At 51.2% G+C, this 23,781-nt stretch overlaps 1 protein-coding gene across 1 annotated transcript in view; it reads right to left on the reverse strand.

Moving 5' to 3' along the window:
* The window catches only part of STK10 (serine/threonine kinase 10), a 125,130-nt gene extending 103,455 nt beyond the window's left edge, over positions 1–21,675 (reverse strand). The window contains exons 1-2 of the mRNA XM_073232215.1: positions 21,184–21,675; positions 1,349–1,513 (exon numbers count right to left, since the gene is read on the reverse strand). Coding sequence (XP_073088316.1) covers positions 1,349–1,513; positions 21,184–21,339 — 321 coding nt within the window. The 5' untranslated portion in view covers positions 21,340–21,675. The remainder of the gene's footprint in view (positions 1–1,348; positions 1,514–21,183) is intronic.
* Between the last annotated feature and the right edge of the window lie 2,106 nt (positions 21,676–23,781).

Genomic DNA, 23,781 nt, shown 5'->3' on the forward strand with positions numbered 1-23,781 from the left:
ATTCTGTGAAATGAGAGGGATAAACTACAACTACACTTTCTAAACTGTCCTTTGCTTTCCTGAAACAGCAGAATCCTTTTCTCAAATGAAGCACAGATATTCCCATTAAGCATCAGTACAGTTCCTAAGAGGCATTCTGTGCAAAAAAAAAAGAAGCCACCCCAAACTCTAATTCCCATTATTTTAATGGGAAAAATTATAAAGCATGACAAGTCAACTCCAAACTTCCCACTAATTTCCTAAAATGTAATTAAAACAGGTAAGGCTATCTCTATACATAGTAAACCATCATGACAGGAGGTAAAATACTTAAAACATCCCCTCCTGGCCACAGATCATTAACAACAACCAGTAATACCATTAGTAGCACTAACTCAGGCCCAGGCTGGCTCTCAGCACCAGCACCATCAGGGATGCCCATCCCTGCTGACCCCTGGCTCTGTCTACACAGTGTTTACATGTGATTCTGCCAGTCTCCCAGTTGCACCTAGAATTCACTTGAGACTTTTCCTGCACATCATTTTGTTACAAATGTTGTACTGAGTTTTGGGACATAAATATGAAAAAAAGTTTGAAGAGACACATACTTTCTAGGAAGCTTGGGTTTTAACACCTAAGAAGCGTTAATACCAGGAACATGTCAATAGGGGAGACACTGTGCAGGGCAGGTTTATCCTATGAAAACCAGCGCCATTGCGGAGTTCCACCAGCGTTGAGGGGTGATGGTGAGTTGGAAAGGTGGGCCGTGAAGCTCCATGTGCACTGTACACACCAAAATGTGAGGGTGCTGATGGAGAATGGGGGGCTGCTGAAGGGCCCCCTTCCTTAGTGCAGCCACGGAAAGGAATCCCTATGTAACAGCCCCAGCAGCAGTAGTGACAATGCCGCTACTACAAACACCACAGCCGGCACTCACTGGGCTCCTACATGTGTCAGGTCCCCTTCCAGGTACCTATCACAAATTAGCTCATTTAACCCCTGTAACAACTCTGTGAGCTATAACTATTGTTATCCCCAGCTTATAGATGGAGAAACTGAGGCACAGTGAGTGAGGTTAAGAACTTGCCTAGGGTCTTCCAGCTTGTACGTGGCAGAGCTGGGACTGGAGGCCAGGCAGTAGAGCTTCAGAGTTCCCTCCAGCTCCCAAGCACTGCCCTTACCCCCAGGAGTGGGGAGGCTCTGCAGAAAGGGGAGGGCAGGGGACTCAGAGTGCCCCTACTTCACCCTCTCCTCAACCCGACCCTAGCCCTCAAAGTAGATGCTGGGAAAGGGCGTAGGCTCTCAGAACCAGGCGAACTCTAGCCCACCAGGCCATAGGGGAAGGGGTCATTGAGGGTGGCTCCCTTACCCACAGCTTCCCGTCGTAGTAGTATGCTCCCAGGAGCTTCACGATGTAGGGGTGGTCACAGGTGGCCAGGATCTCAATCTCCACAATGTAGTCTTCCAGCTCTTCCTCACTCTTGGTCTCAATTACTTTGGCGGCAGCCAAGTCACCTGACTCCTTGTTTTTGGCCTGCAAAGCAGAGACCCAGAAGGTCAACAAGGCATGCTCAGCAGAAAACTGACCCCTGGAAGCCAACTCAGAGAGGCCTGGTGAGTGTGGCAACAGAGGCCGGATGTCCAGACGGAGACTGGGACGCTGAAGCAGGAGGTACATGGGTCTTGACAATGGCCAGTGTTGCTCATTATGGAAGAAGAGGGAGCTTACGTGAAAACCAATGTGCTGTGTTTAATAACCATGATTTTTTTGAAAATACAACACACCCACACCAAGGGATAAACAACAGAAGATGGCACAGCTCTACAGATACCAACATGGAAAGACTGCGGAGTTGCTCAGTAAAAGATCTGAGACATTGAACAATAAAAATGGCATGATTTTTAATGAAAAAATGGAAAACTAAACTTTCAAAAATGCTCACACAGGTATGTAAACAGGTAATACAGGTTCTGGAAAGATACAGTCAGAGGACAAGATAGAGGAGAGATAATCTGAAATGGGAAGAGACTCAAAGGGCACTCTCACACTTTCTGTATTGTTTTAAAATGTTAATGTTTCATGCATTTATTTGCATCATTTCATATACATCAAAAGAAAAATGAAAAAGGGTTTTTTTTAAGTGCCCACCAATTACAGTGGAAATACTTCCTAGATGCATCTCATCTAGGTATAAGAACTGTTCCTTATCTGATGAAAAAGATGGAATTTCACACTTATGAGGATAGCTACAGTTTTTTAAAAAACAAAAAAAGTGTTGATGGGGATGTGGAAAAATTGGAACCTCTGTGCAATGCTGGTAGGAATGTAAAATGGTGCAGCCACCATAGAAAATAACTCAGCAGTTTATCAAAAGGTTAAACATAGCACTAACCAATGACCCAGCTGTGTCTTTCCTAGGTATGTTTGCAAAAGAGCTGAAAGCAGGGATTCAGGTAGATCTGCACACTGATGGTCACAGCAGCTCTAAACTCAGGAGCCAGAAAGTGGAAACAACCCAGGTGTCCATCAGTAGGTAAATAAACAAAATGTGGTATCGACAGTCAATGTAATATTATTCACCCTCTGAAAGGAAGTAAAATCAGACACATGCTACCACATGGATGAGCCTTGAAGGTATTACGCTAAGGGAAATAAGGTAGGCACAGAAGGACAAATACTGTATGATTTCACTTACATGAGGACCCTAGAGGAGCCGAATTCATAGGGACAGGGAGTAGAGGCTACTGGGGGCAATGGGGCATTAGTGTTGAACTGGGTACACAGTTTCTGTTCGGCAAGACAAAGAAGTCCTGGAAATGCCCAGTGGCGAAGGCTGCACAACACTGTGACTGTACTAATGCCACTGAACTGGACACTTATGGCTAAAACGGTCAGTTTTATGTTATGCATATTTTACTACAATTTTAAAAACTGAGAGCAACAGCAAGACAGCCATGTAAGAGGTGTAAGCAGTTCCCATGATGAGTGCGTGTCCAGGAAAAGGGAGTGACACCGCAGTTCCCGCAGTCACAGAAGTGTTCACCCACCACGTTGCACAGGGTCCGGAGTGTAGAGGGCATGTTTTCCCACATCGTGGTCCCTCAAAGTGAGCTGCTCGCCTGCAACCTTTGGGCGGCAGTCCAGTGGAAAGGCCTGGACACCACAAGCTGTCGTGCATGTGCCTACGGTGATGCCTTCTGGAGGACAGTACCACACTCACCTTTCAGGACGCCTGTACAACCCGGTCCACTGGACATGCTGATGGTCAGTTGCTGCTGAGTGTCTAGCACCCCATGAGTGACAATGGATATCCACATGACCTCACGTGACACCACAGTAACCAGCACCTCAGTGTCCCCACTGTACAGGCTTAGAGAAGGGACATGGCTGTAACTAAGACAGTGGCACCAGAATTTCAATCTGGGTCCTCTATCTTCTAAGGTCTGTGCACCAAGTCACCCTATCATCTACAGAACTCAGAAGCCTCTAAGGCCAGATGCCAGCAGACACTTTTAAAGGCATTCCTAGGCCAGCCTGCACAGGCACCCACCATGCAGAGATAGAACGACCTTCCTTTGACCTCAAGGAGCTCAAGGTCCAGCAGAAGAGACCCCCTCCTCTACTGCCTGAAAGAGACAGTGTGCCTGGGAGGAGGAGGCGGGGGCAGGACCTGGGAAGGGGTGAACTCTGCCAGGGAACTTTCTGGAAGAAGTGATGCCATTAGTCAATTTTTATCCTCATTTATAAATTTATTCTCCGTTTTGGTAAATGGTTCTGTGAACTGAGCTGCTAAGTCCCCAAGGTCCCCACACAGTGATAACAATGGGCCCAGTCTGCATGGAACACTGGTCTACACTTCAACAGGAGCCAACACATTCATGTCCTCCACCCACTCCAGTGCAGGTGCTATTATCATCTCACCAGCAGACGGGGAGACCGAGGCAGAGCCCCCAGGGACCTCAGTGACAGGGCTGGTCCGGGACTCTCGCTCTCCCTCTCGGCTGAGCACACACACATTTAGTTGACTAGGTGCCGCCCTGCCCTTCCTTGTGAAGCGGATCTCAGCTGCCCCCCTGGAGCACTGGCAAAGCGTCCTTTCCCACTGTGCGCACTCCTGCTGCTCCTCCTCTCCGCACCCAGCTCAGGCCCGCTCTGCTCCTCCACAGCGCAGGGCAGAGGGCGGAGGGCTGAGCCGGGCGGCCAGAGCTATAGCCAGCTGCCCAAGGCAACTGCCCGGGCCAAGCTCTCCCAGCCCCCAGCCAGGGCAGCACGGGAAAGGCTGGACTGCCCAGGCTACCCCTCAGTCACTCACCTCTCGCTCCTGAGACATGATGAAAGAGACCACATGTCACCTTTTCCCAGGTTTCTTAAAATGGCTGTTTTCTACTATAGGCGGGGACCATTTCCCAGGAGAGCACAAAACCTGACTTGCCCACCATGCAGAGAGGCAGCCCTGACCACAGGGCAGGGCCTCCACCCAGTTCCAGTATCAACACCGAGGACACAGCACCTGGCTCAGACTTCAGAGACCAGAGACCAGAGTCCATCAGAAAGGGGTTAATAGCAGCCGTGGTGCATCAAGTAACTTGGCCAACATGAAATACTTTAAAAGCCTGGTTGAGGCAGCACCTCATCACCTCAAGGCCACAGAGGATGCAATGACAGCTGGTGATAAAAACAGCCAACACCACCTGAGCGTCCACTGTGTGCCAGGACAGGTCTTAAATGGGACTTCACTCTATCATCCATCTAGCTCTTGGATCTAAGTGTCGGCACTCCCAATTTACAGGTGAGGAAACGGACTCATAGAGGTAGAGATTTGCCTCAGATCACACAGCAAGTGGGGAGTGACGGCTGGATCCAGACACAAGCCTGCCTGGCTCAAAGAGACTAGGCTCTGAATCCCTTCCCACCAGGCCCTGCTGGCAAGTGTCCAGGGTTCCCGCCCATCTCTCTTTCCTAAAGATAAATGAAAACCACAGCCAACATCATGGTCAGCAGCTCCAATTACCGAAACGGCCAAAACTTAATCCATTCGTAAGCCCATAACGTGATGTTAGCCATCATGTCCATTTCTCAGGTTAGCAGACTGAGGCCAGGATTGTGATCTGTGGTGTTTTCTTCAGATATCAACAGACACTTTCCTTCACTACACTAGGCTGCCAGGAACCAACTTACTCCCCATTCATTCATTCAACCATTACTTACCCAGCCCATGTTACATGCAAGGCACTTCTTTAGTGAACAAGATGGATTCTGCCTAGAGCGAGATTTGGGTAGGAATCACTGCACTCCTATAACATAATTCACAGTTCCCTGATTATTCCTCAGCAGAGATAACCAACCTCATTCCCAGGCCATAGGAATGCAAAGGTGCAGTTCCACCACCATCTCTGGTGGGTGGTGACTCATCCCAACCAATCTATCTGCACACTGTGAGCAGGGAGAGAAATGTGATCACATCAGCCAATGAAACACAACCTCAGAGCAGCGGAGAGACTGCTGAGACTGCCCCCAGCCCTGCTTTACTGCTAGCCTCCAGCAGGATGTCAGCAGGCCTGGAGCTACTGGGCCATGGTGCCCCCAAGGGGACCCTGAAAATTAAACCAGCTGAGCCTAGAAATTGAAGCAGCAGAGCCAAGAGAGAGCATGAGGGGACACTATTTGATCCCCTCAATTCATTTTTACACCAGGGAGGCACTATTATTAAGAGACTCATTTTATAAGAAAAGTGATGATCAGAGTGGTGAAGTCACTTGCCCAAGGTCACATGCAGGTTAAGTAACAAGTTAGGGGGCTGAATTTGAGCGTGTGTGGCTTCAAAGTCCATGTTCCTAACTGCTTTGCCAGAGGTCAAAGACTGCAAAGGTCCTGTCTGGGCCTCAGTTTCCTCCTCTGTACAGGAGGGTAGGAAATGATGCCCAGTTCTCTCCATGGTCTGATGTGAGGGCACCTTGGGGAGTGGGTGGGTCCTGGAAAGCTAAGGGTGGTCCACGTGGATGGGGCACCCGTGGGAGTTGACAGGCAAGAAATCATAAATAACAAGTGGCTGTCTGTGGCCGCTGACGTCCATGTCTCCCACTGGCGGGGCCAAGGCCAGGGTCCAGCAAAGGGTGGGGAAGCCCCCGCCCAGTCCTGCACTGCTGGCCAGCAGTGACTAAGGCCTCAGATACAGCCTTGGAAGCAGACACACAGTGGCCACTTGTATTTACTAGCCCAGGCACCTCCGTGGGAACAATCCTCCCCCTTGTGCAGTGTGGGGCCCAGCCTGGAGGAGGTGGGGACAACCTTCTCTGCTCAGAGCCCTGCTCCACCCAAGGGGCCCAGGCAGCCCCGTCAGGCACTGGGACCTTCCTGGAAGTCAGCCACGCAGCTGACTGGGGGCAGCCCCCAGGCCCTCCGCTGCTCTCCTGGCTACAAGCTGCTCACTGTCTCCTTCCCCGCTCCTCCAGGGAAAGAGCTGGTATCACAGAACTTAGGGACCAGGAAGAACATTAGCCACCATCCTAATCCCCACCTCCCCAGTCCCCAGTCTGCAGAGGAGGAAACAGAGTCCACAAAGGTGAATACAGTGACCAGGGTCCAACCTGTGACCACCTGCCCAGAGCAGAATAAATGACAACAGGAGTAAAATGAGTTGAAGGGCCTGTTCCCCACAGCCCTGCTCACTTCAGGCCTGAGGGCCAACAGGCTGCCTGGAAAGGAATCCTAAGTGGGCAGCAGGGGAATGGGCCAGCATCCATCCCCCCTGCAGATTCACAACTCCAGTTTCCTCCGGGAACTGCTTCTCGCTCACTCTGCAAGGGATTCAGGAGGGGCCGAGTCTACCTGGTCCTGGTGCACAGCCCAGGCCCAGCGGGTGCTTTGGACGTGCACGTGTAACTCAAGGCAGAACAGGCTGCTCCTGGGTTGTTTGTTTGTTTGCTAAAAGTTATCAGGAAAGCAGCTTTTTTTCCTTCTTTGGAGTTACTAAACTGGTAGAATAAAAGGCTGGGAGGCCTTGTGGCCACTCCTAGAAAGAACCTGCCTGAAGAGGAAGCCCAGCGAGGGAAGCAGCGCCCACAGTGGAGGAGGGCAGATGCTGAGGCTCTGTGAACACTGCGAGCCAGCCGTTCCTGAAGGAACAGTTGCATGAATTTTCAGTTACATAAGCCAATGAACTCCCTCTTGGACTTCGATCATTTGCTACCTCCAAAGGAAGTAAGTCCCCCACCTTGGGGGTGTCCCAGCAGAGAGCAGGCATCAGGGGAGTACTTTACCAGGCAACACACAGACACCGAGGGCCACCTTCACTTCTAAGTGCACCGCGACCTACAATGTGACCTTCAGGAGGCCTCTCAGAGGACCTGACTGATACCCAGACTCAGGGGACTCACAGGCCACAGGCAAACAGAAACCATGGGAGTCCTTCTCCAACAAAACCGAGGAGGTCATTTTACACTAAGGAAAGTAACAAAAACAACCTCCAGAGCCCGTGACAAAACGAGGGTAAAATGGGAATACTCAGTACTGACAAGAATATAAACAGATTCGATCTTTTCAGGACAAAAACGGGCAACAGAGTTTAAAAGCCTTGAAAATAGCTTTTAAGTCTTTTCTCCCTCAAATCCTGATAAGTTAAGGCTAGGAAATAATTCCCAAAAAGACGACAAAAGAAACATCCTAGGACTGTGTTCACATTAGTCCATAATAATGGCAAAACAGTGTGAACCTAAACGCTCAGCTGTAAGACAGCAGTTAAATAAACTTAGTGAGATATTAAGCAATGCTTTAAAGTGATAAATAGGAAGGTAATACAGTAATGAGGAAAAATAATTAAGCCATTATAACAAGTCAACAGAGCAGGATAATAAAATTGTCACTAAGCTATAACTTCGGGAAAACTATCATCTAATAGACAGGGAGGGGCTTGTCAACACAGCATAAGGACGCCAAGTGACCTTATAAAAGTTCACTTCACACAGTGGCACCTGGAAATTATCTGCAGGAGTCCCAGCAAGTGACCACTTCATCCTGACCTTGTCTTAAATGTTTCCAGGGATGGACACCCTCACCCTTTCAGGAACCCACTTGAGCTGTACTGTCCAATAGGGGAGCTACTGGCCACATGTGGCTTTTAAATTACCTGAAGTTAAGTGAAATTAGTTTTAGTTCCCTGGTTGCATTGGCCACATTTCAAGTGCTTACTTAATAAACCACATGTGGCTAGTGGCTACCATACCATTTCTGCACCTGAGGTATTGCATTCTCACAGAGGTGAGGGAGCTTCCAAAACTCATTCTCCTCTCCCAGACCCAGCGGCAGCAACACGCATTTCTTTTCTAGGAAGAAACAAAAGTCTTGAGCGCAGAGCTGGGAGGAGAACCTCTGGCGGGGGCGAGCAGTTGCTGGTGTGGTCTCCTAGCAACCTGGCAGGGAGCCGGCGGGAGGGAAGGCTCACAGCTGACCTGTCACATAAGCAGCCTGGGCGTGGGGGCCAGATCCAAAGAAAGGAGCAGTCAAGCTAAAGGTTGCTATTTCCCCCGTCCTTTTGATTCTGGACAGCTGTCCCAGGTATGTGTCAAATGCGGTTCAGGCCACTCGGACCAAGGAGAGGCTTGGTCTGTGTCCTACAAACTGTGTGTCCCAACCCGAACACAAATAATCTTTGCAAGGTGACAACTGTTACCAATCATGGGAGACTTCAACTCTGTGAAGGGGAGAGGAAATCGGGCCCCGGAGGAAACTGGGGTCACAATAGAACCAGCTACATGCAGGGCAAGGGCCCAACATAAATTGCTGGTCTAAAGGCAGCAAACAGAGCCGGGAGGGGCAGCCACTGTGGCCCTGGGTTCAGATTCCACTAACCCCCATCACTGCGAGCATAAGTCAGGGGAGGAGTGAAGCCCCACACACCATGGCCCAGCCCTCCACAGGCTTGAGTCCTTGTGGACCTCAGGTCGAAACAGGGCTGCCAAGGCCTCCTACAGTCCCCAAGGCAGGGTAAGGAGCAAGCTACCTTACCCAGCTCAGGCCCATGAGGTATGCACCGGTATTACCACCTCCTCCTATTGAAGAGGAAATCACCCTCTCCCCCCGGCCACACAGGTCACACAGCTAGGAAGAGGCTATCAGGACAACTCAGGTCCAGCACTCTGCCCAGGGCTGTTTCCCTCAGTAGCCCCGCAAAGTAACCATCTGCAGGGTCTCCCCCTAGCTGCTATGTGGTGCCAGTCTGCCTTCCTCATCTCTTCCGCCATTGCCTTGAGCCAGAAACCCTCTCAGGACAAACCTTTTACGGCTCCCTGCTGCTGACACAATAAAACCCAAGCTCCCTGGCCCAGCCCTCATGGCCCTAGTGATCTGTCCTGCCTACTTCCCAGGATTCCATGGTGGCCCCAGACCCACCCCTGCACCCCCAGTGCTCTCCGGCTTCCCACTCCCACGTCCCCATGCATGCTTGTTCCTCCACCTGGACGGCCTCCCCCTTGCCCACAAAGTCTAGCTCAACCACAGCTGCCCCATGTTTCACCTTGTTCACCAATGTTATCTATTACTCTGTACAACCACAGGATACACTCAGTATTTTAGAATAATGGGCAAGTGGGCAGGTGGATAGATGATGGCTAGATGGATGGACTGGTATTTATAACTCTGTGCAGAAGGACAAATGCACCTTCTGCATAAGAGGAGAAAGGAGAGTGGCCTTTCTCCTCAGCATATTCAGAGTCCCCAACCTCTGGCTGTTCTCCAGTTTGGGAAGATGTCCCCTCTTTGCCTTGAAGAAGCCAAAGCCTGTGACTGGCCAGGACACACACAGGCAGGAAGTCCCACCAACTGAAGAGAAACCACTTCCCCACCAGCAACCACCAGGCCAAGTTTCAGCTCAGCGACAAACGAGACAGCCAAGTTCCAGAACAAGCAACACTTAAGGATGGCAAAGATTATGCGGCACAAAGCAGGGGAGGGGCAGTTCCCAGCGACCCGCATTTAGTGCTCTCATTTAGTGCTCTCTTCCTCGGAAGGAGAAGCCTGGTGAGCCATCCTGACACAGCAGGAAATGCCAAGCCTCCAAATCCTTCTGGGCCAGCAAATAAAAACTAAAACCCAAAGAGGATTGGCCCGAAGATACCACGTCATGGCTTTGACTGAAAACCTGGACAGTCTGTCCAACTTGGCTGGAGACAGGAGAACCTTCATATCTCAGCCTTTCAAATGTGGTGGGAATACAACCCTGCGCATCACCGATCCTAGGGGTGAGAAGGGTGACTGAGCGCCGCCTCTGTGGGGCTGCTGCTCCCACCTCCCTCCAGCCATGGGACTGGGTGCTGGGTCATGGCCAGAGGGAAGCCTGGGGTCAACGCAAAGAGGAAGAAGAGAAGGAAGCACCCTACCCAGGGCCTCCTTGGCTCCCAGGGCCATTCCGGGCACCCTAGCGGCTTCACTGCACTGCATCTGTACCACAACCATGGGCTTGGGGGATGTGTGCTCCCATCAGCCCTGCTTTCCAGGCAGACCCCGGGCTCCAGAACTTAAAGTTGCTCCATGTTTTTGATCGATTATGTCTTTTGTGATGTTTTGTACTATTCAAAAAGCAATACCCACTCATTGAAGAGAGTCTCTAAAATATAATGGTACAAAGAAAACCAAAACCAGACACCTGCCCTAAGTGCCCTGGAGCACCTTCCCCCAGGATCCCCCAGAGTGGGTGTATCGGGATTTGCTCAGCCTGCCTGCCCTACTGCCTCCCAGCCAGGTGACCCCCTTGGGTTCCCCTGCAGTACGATGTCAGCAGTTCCTGCCCCGGGGGCTGTCATGGGCCTTCAGTGAGTTAACAGAAGGAGGAGGTCTAGAGTGCCACAGGCCCAAGTGAGTGCCCCACAAAAATGTTCCCTCACTACTGTCTCTCCACAAATAAATTCTCTTATACTGCATAAAAATGGGATTCAACTGTACACAGTGATTCGCCATTTTCACCTAACAGTATGTCGTGAGTAGCCCTTTGGATCACAAAACACTCTCCCACACCACCTCCGACAGCTGCAGACGCTCCACTGGATGGTGGGTCCACCACCGACCTGACCACTCCCCAGCGCCAGGCCACTCTCCACTGTTCACAGGGTTTTGCAGCCAAATGCATGAGGGCAGAAAGCTCTCCAAATCTGGGTCACTTCGCACCCGCACTGGCCACACAGGCAGGTACCACCCACGCCATGCCCTTGCCATCAGACACGGAAGTGAGTCGGTTCTGCTGCATCCTGGATGGCTGTCCTTAGGTGCTAGTCTCAGACTGCAGGTGAAAAGACACTTATGTCCCACCTGGGACAGGGGCTGTCTTATCCCCATTTTGCAGAAAAGGAAACTGAGGCTCAAAGAGGCAACATCACTTGCCCAAGGACACACCCCAAAGACAACAGCCAAGCTGGGACTTGTGAGATAAGGAGCACCACCAAGTCGGAAGCCTCTGAGGCAGGGCTCTTGCAGGAGGCGTGGGGTGCCGCACCATCTCCCAAGGTGCACCTAGCCGGCCACAGGAGTCGGGCCTGCAGACAGACCGGAGGCTCTGGACAGAGGCCAGCACTGGCACCTGGTGCCCCAGGTTCCTTAGTAACAGGGGCACACTAGCCACCTCTCCTCGGCCCCAGCAATGGGTTTCCTATCACCTCGAAGTGGAGATGGGACAGTGAGGGCACTCAAGGAAGAAGGTAGCTTGAGGAAGAGGGCAGGTCTCCCCAGTGTGGCCCCGAGCCCACCACAACGCCAAACAAAGTAGACTCTCAAGGCAAAACAGAAAGGCATGCCAGCTCTGATGGGGTCACTGCCTCAGGGTGACAAAGCCCACTTTGATGATGGCAACCGCCTCAGAGGACCAAGAACTGACAAGACAGGCTGGAGCTTCCCAGGAGGGCAAAGGGCAGTGTGCCTCTAGGGCATGAAATGCTGTTCCTCAGGCCCAGGGGCCTAGGGGCCTAGGCCACCCTGCACTGACAGGCCTCGGGGCAGACACAGAGCTGAGACGTTCTCCCGGGCAGCAAACCTCTCACAGGCTGGGATGGAGCCTTGTTTACTGGCACTGTATCATGTTTATCCTCATAACACAGTGAGAGCAATGAACTGCCTGCTAATCCCCGGGGCCCTTTCACACCAGCGTCTGTCCAGGAGCAGCCTTCAGCAGGAGCGCTGGAGAGCGACCAGAGGCCTCAAGGGAACCTGCCTCTGTTCGCCCGCAGGAAGCCAGGCAGTCTAGTCAACAGCAGAAATATTCATCACCACAGCGACGACGTCACATTCACTTCGCCTTCAACCAATCTGGCACCATATTAAAGGCGGGCCACATGTCACAATCGTCACAAATTCTGAGGGAAGCCCTGTTTGACCCTCATTTTACAGCTCCAGAATCTGAGGCTCAAAGAGGTGAGGTGAGTTTCCCAAGGTCACACAGCAAGTGCGCAGGGAAGCCAGGAGAAAGCTCGGAGCTGACTGCATGTCTGCACTCCTAACCCAGTGCTGGGCCCGCCTAGAGAGGGTCTAGCATTTACTTACTCTTCGTTCATCCACTCAGCAGAAATTACCTGAGGCATCGATAACCAATACGTCCACACAATGGGATTTTACTTAGTGATCTTTTTAAATGACCTATCAAGCCACAAGAGGACGTGCAGGAGCCTTAAACACGTCCTGCTAAGCGAAAGAAACCACTCTGAAAAGACTGTAGACTCCACCCGTAGGATAATCTAGGAAAGATAAAATCACACAGACAGTAAGAAAAAAGCAATGGTTTCCAGGGAGAGAGGGCTCAAACAGGGAAGCACAGGGGTTTTTTTCAGGGTGATGAAACTATTTTGCAGATGCTGTAAGGGTGGATACATGATATTATGCATTAGTGAAAATTCATACACATTTACAGCACGAGTGAAACTTAATGTGTAAACAAAAAAAAAAGAAAGAAAAAAACTGAGCATCTACGATGAGCTGGCCCTGTTATCCACAATACATAGGTAACTCCTTATCTTTGGGGACTTTACATCTTCCAGAGAGAAAAGAAAGTAAGACACACATGAGAAACCCAGTTTGTGACTAGAGCTCTGAAGGAAATCAGCAGGGAGCTGTCACTGTGTTCAGAGAGAGGTGGTCAGGGCAGGCCTCTCTGAGGAGGAGACGTGTGAGCTGAGACCCAGAAGAGAAGGAGCCTTGGCTGTGCAGTCATAGGAAGCAGAGGAAGCAGCAAGTACAAAGGTCCTGAGGCAGAGAAGGGCCGTGCTTCCTTCAACTCCTCAGTAGTGGTCCCCACACTGCTCCCCCACTAGACAGAGAGGCTGGCTGGAGTTAACTCTTTAGTCACCAGCATAGTGGTTAACCCTTGAGTCTCAGGGCCTGAACTCTGGCTCCTGTATAGCCTGTTAGTAAGAAAAAAAAAGTAAGCTATCAGGGAAGGAAGGAAAAAATTGTCACAAAGGGGAAAGCAAAGAGAAACAGGAAGTGAAAGAAAAGGGTGAGCGAAGTGGAAGGTAAGTGTAGCGGAGGGAGGGAGAAGGGCAGGGAAAGAAAGAGCTCTTTCCAGTAAGTATCCCCTGCCAAGACTCAGGATAGCTGTGGCACGGGCAGCCCACACCCACCCAGGCCTGGGGAGGGGGCCCAGAAGCACCCAGTTTCCCCAGCCTGATGCCCACCACCCTTCCCCTGCCACTTCCTCTGCTAGCCCTGCCTGCAGATGTCACCACTTCCTCTGAGTGAGAGGCCACCATCCCTGGGCTCAGACCCAGCTGAGGCTGAGGCAGCCTGGGGAGAAGTGTCACATCCATGGGCAAAGAAGCACCAAAGCTGCCAGGAGACACCACAGTGAAGTGACCCTGAACGCTCTCCTCCCAATAAGCCCCTTCGCCTCTCCCACCATACTCTACAGTAGGATAGCCAGAGACATCCAGGTCTCACCCTCAAGTCCCAGCCTTAGGATGGAAAAGCCTAAGACCCTGAGCAAGCCACTGCACCTCTCTGGGCCTCTGCTTCATCAGCTGTGGAGAGAGGATACTACCTCCTGCCTTTCAGGGGACTAGGAGAAGAAATGCTGGACAGTAAGAAGGCAGAAAAGTCAACTCCCCGCTCATTTATCTCGTTCACCTCAGACCCGCAGTGCCTGGCACACAGTAGGTGCTCAATTAATAACTCTAATGGCTAATACTTATTTGAGCTGTCCTGGATGAAGTGATTTCCACGGGTTACTTCATCCTCCAACAATCTATGAGGTATCGCCATCCCTATCGACATCTTGCAGCTAAAGATGCTGAGGCTTGGGTAAGTCTTTTCCTCAGGATCACACAACCCAAGAGCGGCAGAGCCAGGCTTTACCCCCAAGCTTCAAACCATCCAAGCTCCTGCGTCATCTTTGATCCCTGACAAACGTGAGCTTCCTTTCCCACCTCACCTTCTCTGTTCTTTCACCCTCCTACTATGCCTAGCTCTCTAGAATCTTCTGTGCCTCCCACCACATACAGCATCTCATTCTTGGGCTGACTGCCTTCTATCAGTCATTTCCCCTCCCTGGGCTCTGACTGGGGCCCCAACCACAGCTCTGGCCTTCCACCCCACCCTGCTCCAGCCACCAGGGCACAGCCACTCTGTCCCAGCCTTCACTCATCAGTGGCCATCCCCCAACTGTGCGGAGACAGCCCCTCCCCGACTCTGGTAAACCCAAAGACAGCTCCTCTCTAAGACTACCTGAGGCTGACATGCACCCTGGGGCACAAGGAGGACATAAGCTGGACTCAAAACTCACTTACAAATTCGTCAGACTGGCATTCAAGCGCTCTTGACTTGGCCACCAAATACTACTATTCAAGATTGGCCCTGCCTTGGCCAGCGCCCCCAATCCAATCCCAGCTCCCAAACCCACTGACCACTGGCCTTGAGGCGGCTGCTGCAATGTGCAGAGTGGGCAGGGAAGGGCACCAGGTGGTGGCACACAGAACAGGCCAGCTCTGCCCTGCCCAGCACAGCAGCCACGTCATTACTGAGCAAGCGCGCCGAGTCCAGGGTGAGATGTGCTATAAACGCAAATCACGAGCCAATGTCAAAGACTTAGTATGGAATAAGAATATTAAACCTCTTTCATTCTATATTGATTACATGCTGAAATGATAATATAATAGGTTAACTAAAATACACCCTTAAAATTCATTTGTTTGTTTTTTTTTCTTGTTTCAACAAGGCTACTAGAAAATTTTCAGTCATGTATGTGGCTCACATTAACTGTCCTTTGGACAGCGCTGGACTGGATGGCGGCTCCTCAGTTCCAGTAGATGTGGCCCTGTAGGAACGAAGGCCAGGAGGTACCAGATTATCTGACATTTCAAGGGAAGACAGAAATCTGGGCTTTTATGTGAAATCTCTTGATTTCGAAAAGCTGGCAATCACTTCAAATTTGGTTCAGCCACCATGGGTACCGCACAAACCTGTCCACAGGCCATACTGGCCCTAACAGCCACTGGTCAGCAGCTTCAGGCCTCAGTTCTGTGCAGGCTGCTTTCTCTCCATCTGTCTACCACCACTCTGTCCGCCCTGCCTGGCGGAAGCCTTCCCCTCTCCACTAGCCCTGTCTTCATCCTGCCACTGCTCTCTGTCCCAGCGGAGCCTTCTTCTTCCCTCATCAGCATTGCACCGAAAGCAGCAGGGGAGGCCACTAGCCCATCTTGAATACCTACTATGGGCCGACTGCTGTGCCTTCTGGGTGAGCTGCTTGAGGTTCAGAGACAAGCCATTTGTCCAACATCTGACAGCTGCTAAGTGGGACACCCAGCATTTGAACCCTGGTCTGTCTGGCTGCAAGACCTGAGTCTTTCACCACACACCAGGTACTTGACACACAGAGGTAAACACTGTTTGCTGAACTTAATCGAGGCAGTCCACTCATGTGAGGCAGTGGTGCTCATCTGGAGCTATTTAGCCCCCCAGGGGACACAAGGCAATGTCTGAAGACATTTTTGGCTGTCACAACCAGGGGGTGGAGGGGGAGGCGGTGCTGGCCCTGGTGGAACTTGTAGTGGGTGGAAGCTACGGATGCTGCTGCCTTCCAGTGATGCACAAGACAGCCCCCACAACAAATACCACCTGCCCAAGATGCCAATCGTGCCCATGTGGGGAAGCCCTGGAGTAAGGGACAAGCTACAGACACTAAAGTATTTCTGCCTCGTCCCCACTGACGCAGCAGCAACTGACCAGGACCTTCGCTGTTTGATACCAAGACCATAAACAATAAAGACGTCCCACTTCCTGTGGGGGAATAAGGTGCTAAATGTATCAAAGTCCTTAGCTCCTCTCAGCCCTCCATTACCCTCCAAGTTATCACCTCCATTTTACAGACAAGAGCCTGAGGCTCAGCGTGGGAGGTCACGTGCTCAGAGTTGAAACCCAGAGCCGACTGAGTCCCAAATTTCTTCCTTTAACCACCCTGTTCCACTGCCCTCAGCAGCAGTTGGGCTTGCGTGACCATCCAGGGCTATCTCTGGGGCCTGCAGGGTGGCAGCCCCTGGGAATTTCCCCAGTGTGGGTGACCTCAGGAGGCCAGGGCAGCCTGGATGGGGTGACATCCCCAAGAAGCTGGGCCACCTGGCCTTTAGGACCGAGTTGGGAGCCCACTCACAACAGCATGGACTTCTATTCAAAGACAAGAGGCTGAGCGGAAATAAGGTTACTGCCTGGGGCAGATCTCTTTCCGGAGGAGGAGGGGAGGCGAGAGGGGAGGAAGTGGAAAGCCAGGATCTGAAACTATCAGGCAGGAGAGGAGGTGAAAAGGAGAAGGGCCCTGCCCTGGGAGGGGACGGGGAGGAAGGCCTGATGTCAGGCTCTTACCTCATGAACCCCTGCTTTGTCTGAACTGGGCTGGCAGGGCAGGATGTGGCACTTGAAGGATGCTGCTTAACAATGCCTGTCTGGGCCAAAGGGCACCTGAGGTCCCCAGTGGAGGGCAGCCGCTTCTCAGGCCTGGGGCTCCTGTGGGGTCCCAGAGGACTCTGGGATTGGGGATTGGCCCTTGACAAGAGCAAGGGGCAAAGGAGGCTTCTATTAACTAAGCTTATTTTCTATAAAAGTCACTCTTAAATAGGCACACCCTTCAACCCAGTAATTCCCTTCTGGGAGACTAGCCTAAAAAAAAAATAATACAAAGAGAACTTTGCCAGCAAAGTTATTCATCAACGTACAGTCAGCTTTGCTATAACATTTACTTTGAAAACACCAATTTTGTCCCAATATCATGGTTATGTCAGGGAACAAGGTTATCAAAACACTAAATTTGTGTTTGCTTATGGGCAGTGTCGTCTGCCAGGAATACTAGGTGAATAAGAAAACTGCACCCAGCTGAACCCCACAGCAAAGGAGTATCATCACACCAGCACACTCCTCAAACATCTGTCAGCTGCCTCAGAGCCACACCCATCCACATCTGGGCTCCAACTTTCCACCTGATTTCAGAAAACCCTCCTTTCCCTGCTTCACAAGCCACAACCCTCCCCACAGCCATGGCCACAAGCACCCTGCAGGTCTTTTTCATGGTGTGGTACAGTGCCAGACTTATTATAATATCCTTGTATTTCTTATCCACAGAACTTGTGTAAAACTTTGCTCCTGGCCTTTTCTTTGGTTGCCTTTTGGTGTCTTCTGGTGTCTTTTCTTTTGGTGCTTATCTTTTGTTAAAAATATCCTCCTACGTTGTTAAGTGCTGTGCCCCAAGCCCCATTTTTCTCATAAGGCCTCTGGTTTTTTATTGCATGATTTTGCACAGTTTGGGGATTTTTAGGAATGCATATTGACATGACAGCAGAACTGGCTGTATTATGTAAAGTGCTTAGCATAGCACCAGGCACATGATAAGCATTTAATCAACTTTAACTTGTTAATGATTTTTTTTAAAAAGAGAAACTTACTTCAATGTCTAGTAAGATTAAAATCAAGGGGGCACTGAGCCATCCCAGAAGGTGTAAAGCATTTAGAACAATACAGGAAGAGACTTTAGGAATGGAAAGAAGGCATAAAACACTGTAGGTAGTTATGTATAATTACAACCCTGACTGAAAATTTTTTTTTACTATAAAAATTGACAAAGTGTGAAAGGAAATATATCAAAATGTCAACAGCAATTGATAACACTTAGGGGAATTTTTCTCTTTCATTAAAGAAAAATCTGTATGTATACTCCCAATTTTGCAAAATGATAAACCCTTTAAAAGCTTCAAGACCACATAAGATCAAAACCAAAGCAATTTTCAAGAAGCAGAAAAATCTCCGCCCACAAACAGTTACTCTGCCTGTCCTCAGCCTGTGTTCACACACAAGTACTGTTTGACCTGCGGCTATGATGGCAAACACACCCTGCTGCAGGCAGCTTTTTTCTACTCAACATATCAACACTTCCTCCCCTTTCTACCTTGTCTTCAAAATAAAGATTTTTAAGGACAAGAATTTTGAAACCACATAGCTTGTGACCTTTACTTTGTAGCTGGTAATGAACTAGAAATTATTTACTTTTGAAGTCGATTTGCAATCATAAGGATTAGGTGAGAATGAACTTGACTTTGCCCAAAATCAATCCTACCCCCCTCCTCTTCTCCTGAGGCCGACTGATGGCTTATCAGGGAGAAGAGGGAAAAGGGGCTCCATGTAGCTTGAGAATGCTAATGTTCAGGCTTGGAGCCTCTGCAAGACTCTCATCAGGAAATCTGTAATTGGAGTCCTCTCTGGACAATGGGATTTCTAAGGCTTTGCATGCCAGGGAGGTCCTCAGGAAGGCGTTCACCACATGTCAGGAGAAAAACCTGCTAGTTCTAAGACAGGGAGAAGGGATGGCCCTGGCCACCACTTCCCCAGCTCACAGCCAACTGGTTCTGCAGGCACCCTGTCAGAATGGCAGGTCTGGTCCCAGCCAGAACACCCAGATGGACCTTCTGGCCTGTGCTGCCGTGGTGGCCATGTCAGGGGACAAGGATGACGGAAGGAGTGAGGAGCCTAATGAAGAAGTCTTCAGTAGAGTGATCCTGCTTTAAGGGGTTGCGTAAGCAGCACTTCTCCAGGGCCAGAGGAGCGGGAGGGAGGGATCTCTGATCCAGGGTGGATCTTCCTCACCTAGCAACTAAGGAAGGTGTTAAACTGAAGCCCAGTATCCTGGCACAGAATGTGAGGCTGAGTTAGGTCAGAGATTCACACACTAAGCCCTGGCAGACAATGTAATAAATTCTCCAGTGTATCAGCCAGCTCACAGCCAGGAGAACCAGACTCACTTAAAAAAGGTTCACCTGCTCTGGAGAAACAGGAGGCCAAACACCCTGTGAATGAGAGGAGCTCCTTTGTATGACACTGACAGAATTGCAGGGGAGCTTCACAGGGCTAAAGCAGGCGGAAACCACCACCAAAACTGACAAGGGGAAATCAATCTTACCAGCATGAAAGTAGAGATTTGCATGTAAGTCTGAAAGAAAATGCGCCACATGAAGCCAGTACACTGGGGCAAGGAACATGGCTGCATCTGAAAGCCAGCCCCTAAGAGGAAAATACATCAGTAAGAGCCAATGGTATGCACCAAAAACACCACCCAGCCTTCTGGAGAGAGTGGAGGATGTGGTGAGCTGACCAAGGGTCCAGCTGCACTCACGGTGGTCATAGCACATCTGAAAGAACGGGCTTTGTCCTGGACAGGCAAGGACAATAGCAGGGTGTCCATGGGGAACTGCAAGGCTGAGGACAGTTTCCTGGTGCCCCTAGGAGGAAGATGCGGGTCTGAGAAGGATAACGAAAAGAATGTGCTGGCTGCCCTCAAATACACAGAACCCCCATGCAGATAAAGGCAGCAAATGAAGGCAGCCAGAGAGCCACATGTTTACGTGACACAGAAAATCGAGTCTCCAACCATAGGACCTCTGCTCCAGTGGGGACTCCACCCTGTAACAGGAAGTACAGGCTCAGGGGGGAGGTGGTAAGGTAACAGAACTAGCACCCAGATTGGCCCAGATGACTTCAAAATTGTTTCCAGTGCACCACTTTTCGAAGTTAATGTGCTTGGCAATCACCTGAGGATCTTGTTAAACTGCAGGCTCTACTTCAGTAGGTCTGGGTGGGGCCTTAGGTTCTGCATTCTAACAGCTCCCAGGTGATGCTAACTCCAGGTGATGCTAACTCAGCTCCTCCAGGGGCCACACCTTGGGAACTAGGCTCTAGAGCACTTTCAAGGCAAGTCCTAACCAGGTGGGCCTAGAGAAGCCCTCTCTGTGGTTCAGCCCTGGAAACAGTCAGTCCTGAGGTCAGAACGGTCTACAAAACACAGGAACCCCCAAGAGGTTGATGGTGGCTTAAGGAGGTTCCCTCCTGGAGGTACACACCAACTGAACACGTGGGATTGTCTCAGCAAACAGTTGCCTCTGGGAAAGGAAATCAGGGAAAGGGTGGAGTCAAGCCCGAAGTTGTAAGGGTACCCAAAACCACTCAGAGATTTTGAATGTGTTCAAAGGAGCAGGAACCAGACAAAGACCTGGTGCAAACGTGTCTAGAATTAATCAGCTCTGCCTCACCAGCCCCTCCACAAAAGTTCTCTGCCCCCTTACTCCTAGGGGAAAGGTGTCTACAAACGGGGAGACTCCTCAGCTGTGACTCACCAACACAATCAAATATGCCCTGCAGCGCGGTATTCACGAATCCCTGACACCCACCCCTCAACTCTGCCCCAGCCTACCATTCCAAGCACAACTTCTCACTCAACAAAACACGCCCCCTTTCCTGTATCTGGCTTATATGCAGGTGTGTCCCCAACTCCACCGGTCCCAACACTTCCAGCCCCAGTCAAGTTTCTCTGTCTCGGTTACCTCGGAATCTCACAGTATCAGTCTGGCCTTTTTTAAAAAGTATGCCTACTATCACAGTTTTACGGAGGATGCCTCGTCTCGGATTGTACGGTCGTATAAGCACCCCTTTGTCTCCCCCTGCGGCGCCGAGCGCGGTGCCCGGCGCACAGGAAGTGCTCAGAAACAGCTCGCGGGCAGCAGCCGTGCCCAGAGGAGACGCCCAGCGCGCAGGGACTCAGCAGAGGTCCCCCCAAAGAACAAGGGTCACCAGCACGGAAGCCCGGGACCCTGAGTTAGGGTCCGCACAGTCCCTCTGCGCCCTTCCGAGCGGTAGCCGGGGCTGATCCGGGCCAGCGCCCCTTCCGGCGCCGCTCCCGAGCCACCCACTCTTAGCGCCCTCACCTTGTAAACCTTGCCGAAGGCACCGTCACCCAGCTCGCCCATGATCTCCCACACCTCGTTGGGGTCCAGGTCCCGGCGGACGTGCTCATATTCCCGGGACTTTCTCTTCTCGAAGGTAGACAGGCGCAGGATGCGGCGGAAATTGGCTAAAGCCATGGCTGGGGGAGCGCGAGCCCGGGAGCGAGGTGGCGCCGGCTCGGGCTCGGGCTGCAGTTCCAGCGACAGTGAGGAGGAGGGGCTGGAGGGCGCCGCGGCGCTCCGGGATTCTCCCCAGACCCGCCCTTCCCCGCAGCCCACCCCCCGGTCAAGTGCGCCCTGGGCTGCGCGCGGCGGGAGCACCCGGAACCGCGCAGGCGGCTGCGGTCCCCGCCCCGGTTCAGCCCCGTCCCCGGGGCCGCCTCCCTACTGCCTACCCCGCTCGCGCAGCCCCGGGACGCGTTCCGGGGACTTGGCCCCGCGCCCGCCCACAGCCCGGCTCCACCTGCAGCTCTCCGGCAGCACCCGGAGACCCCCTAATTGGCTGCGGGTGCTCCCCGGCTCCGCCCGTCGCCGCAGGGCACTCTGGAAACTGTAGTCCCCCACCCTCGCGCCGCGCGCACGCGAACCAAGGGCTGGGCTTTCAAAAAGTTTAGGGGACTCCCCTCGGCGGGACCGTCCCGGATCTGGAAGACTAGCCGTGCTGCGCGGCTCCCAAAGTTTCTGTGGGAGCGAGAGGGCAAATGAACTGGCTTTGCGCGAGCGCCCACTGATTGTTGCCCAAAGGTCAGGAAAGAGGACCTGCGTTAATCGTGGAATCAGCCCCCGCAAATACACCGCGAAGCTGCTCTGCTCGCGCCCACTTTTCAGGTGAGGATGCCCAGCAGACGAGGACACCAGCTCCAGGCTACACATCCTGCCGGCGGATCCACGCCGGATTCTCCCGTGAGGTGCTGCCTCCTAGCGCGCAAAACGCTGCGCCCCTGGCGGCCGCGGTCAGTCCCTGGAGGCCAGGACTCCCCGGCTGGTTTCCTGTTTCCCAGGGGCTCTCCCCTGCCGCCATCCAGAAGCCTGCCAGGATTAGAGGGCTGGGAGAAAGAGCTCCTTCGGGACTAACTTATCACACGCTTCCTGACTGAGTTTCAGAATATTTGCATATTAAGTAAAAACGTTCTTATTCTTAACTTCCCAAATTTTTAAAAATGAACGCATTACAGAAAGAAAAGGAGTCTTTTTTACCATTATCCTTAATCCTGGCTGTTTGATTCACTTCATTGCCACTGTTACTTGCAGTTACACTTTTAATTAAATCTACTAGGGGGTTCTATAGAGTGGGGAGGCTAGGAGGAGCCCTGCCACAGGCACATCAATTACAGAAAGAATTGTTCATACAGACAGACCCGACGAGAAGAATCCTCAACAGGAAAAAAATCATCTGATTACAGGACCAAATAGAGATGTAGTTACATCTCTCACAAGAAATCCACCGTCCCTGCAACTCAGCCAATGAGAAATCATCATCACCCTGAATTCTCACTTTTCTCCAAGGTGCTTTCCAAAACAACCCCTCCCAAGGTCCTCATTATTCTCCACAAAATAACATTTCTCTCCTTTGTCAGACTTGCCTAGGTTTTCCCATAGCTCACATGTCCCAAACTGCAATTCTCTGCTCTTTCTGAGTAAACCCGACTTGCTGGTAAAATAACTGGCTGTCTTAATTTTTAGGTTAACAGTTCCAAACAGAGTGCTGAGGGGTGGGCAGACTGCAAAGCTTATTATGGTAACTCTCCTTCATAGTCAAGTTGAGGCTCAACAAATGTCACACTCCGTGTCCCCACCCCACCAGAGACCGTGCGCCTCGAAATGTTTTCACCCCTTCTTGAGCAGCATGCAAACACAAATTGTAGTTCTACGTTTGGAAAGCCAGCTACAGAAGCCTGGGATGCTGGTGAGGGTCTGTGCAAAGGTTTGTGCCCTGCATAAAGATTGCCAGATGGTTTGAAGGTCCCCACACCTTTCTGAGTGGTTGTAATTGTAGCAGGTCTTCTTCATGGAAAGAAGGAAATGCAGCACAAGACTGTACTCTCATTGAGTGCATATTAACCTCCCAGAACAAGCTGGAAGTCAGGTCTCTCATTAGTTTCAGTCCATGTGACCAACTCTGTGAAGGGGTGAGGGGACAAAGTGGAAGATTTCCCCATTGGGAGGTGGAGACTCTTATTTCCTAGAAGCTGTAGTTCCAACGGGACTCGGGGTCAGAGGCCCAGCTCTTACCCAGGCTGGTGCCAAGCCTCCCAGGCCTCTGACTGGCTCTGTGTTTACTCCAGAAAATGAAATGAGAAACAAAAATGGAAAGGTTTTCCCCCAGACACAAGAGACCACATATGATTCCATTTATAGGAAATGGAAAATACATAGAGATAGGAAGTAGATTAATTGTTGCCAAAGGGCTGAGTGTGACGTGGGATTAGTGGACATAGGAATTTTACTGAAGTGATGAAAATGTTCCAAAACTGGATTATGGTGACGATGTCACAACTCAGCAAACATTAAAAATCCCTGAATTGTATGCTTTAAATGGGTGAATTTTATAATATGTGAATTATTCTTCAAGAAAACTGT

Source organism: Manis javanica, chromosome 1 (assembly GCF_040802235.1).
Source record: "Manis javanica isolate MJ-LG chromosome 1, MJ_LKY, whole genome shotgun sequence".
In the NCBI taxonomy this organism is placed as follows: domain Eukaryota; kingdom Metazoa; phylum Chordata; class Mammalia; order Pholidota; family Manidae; genus Manis; species Manis javanica.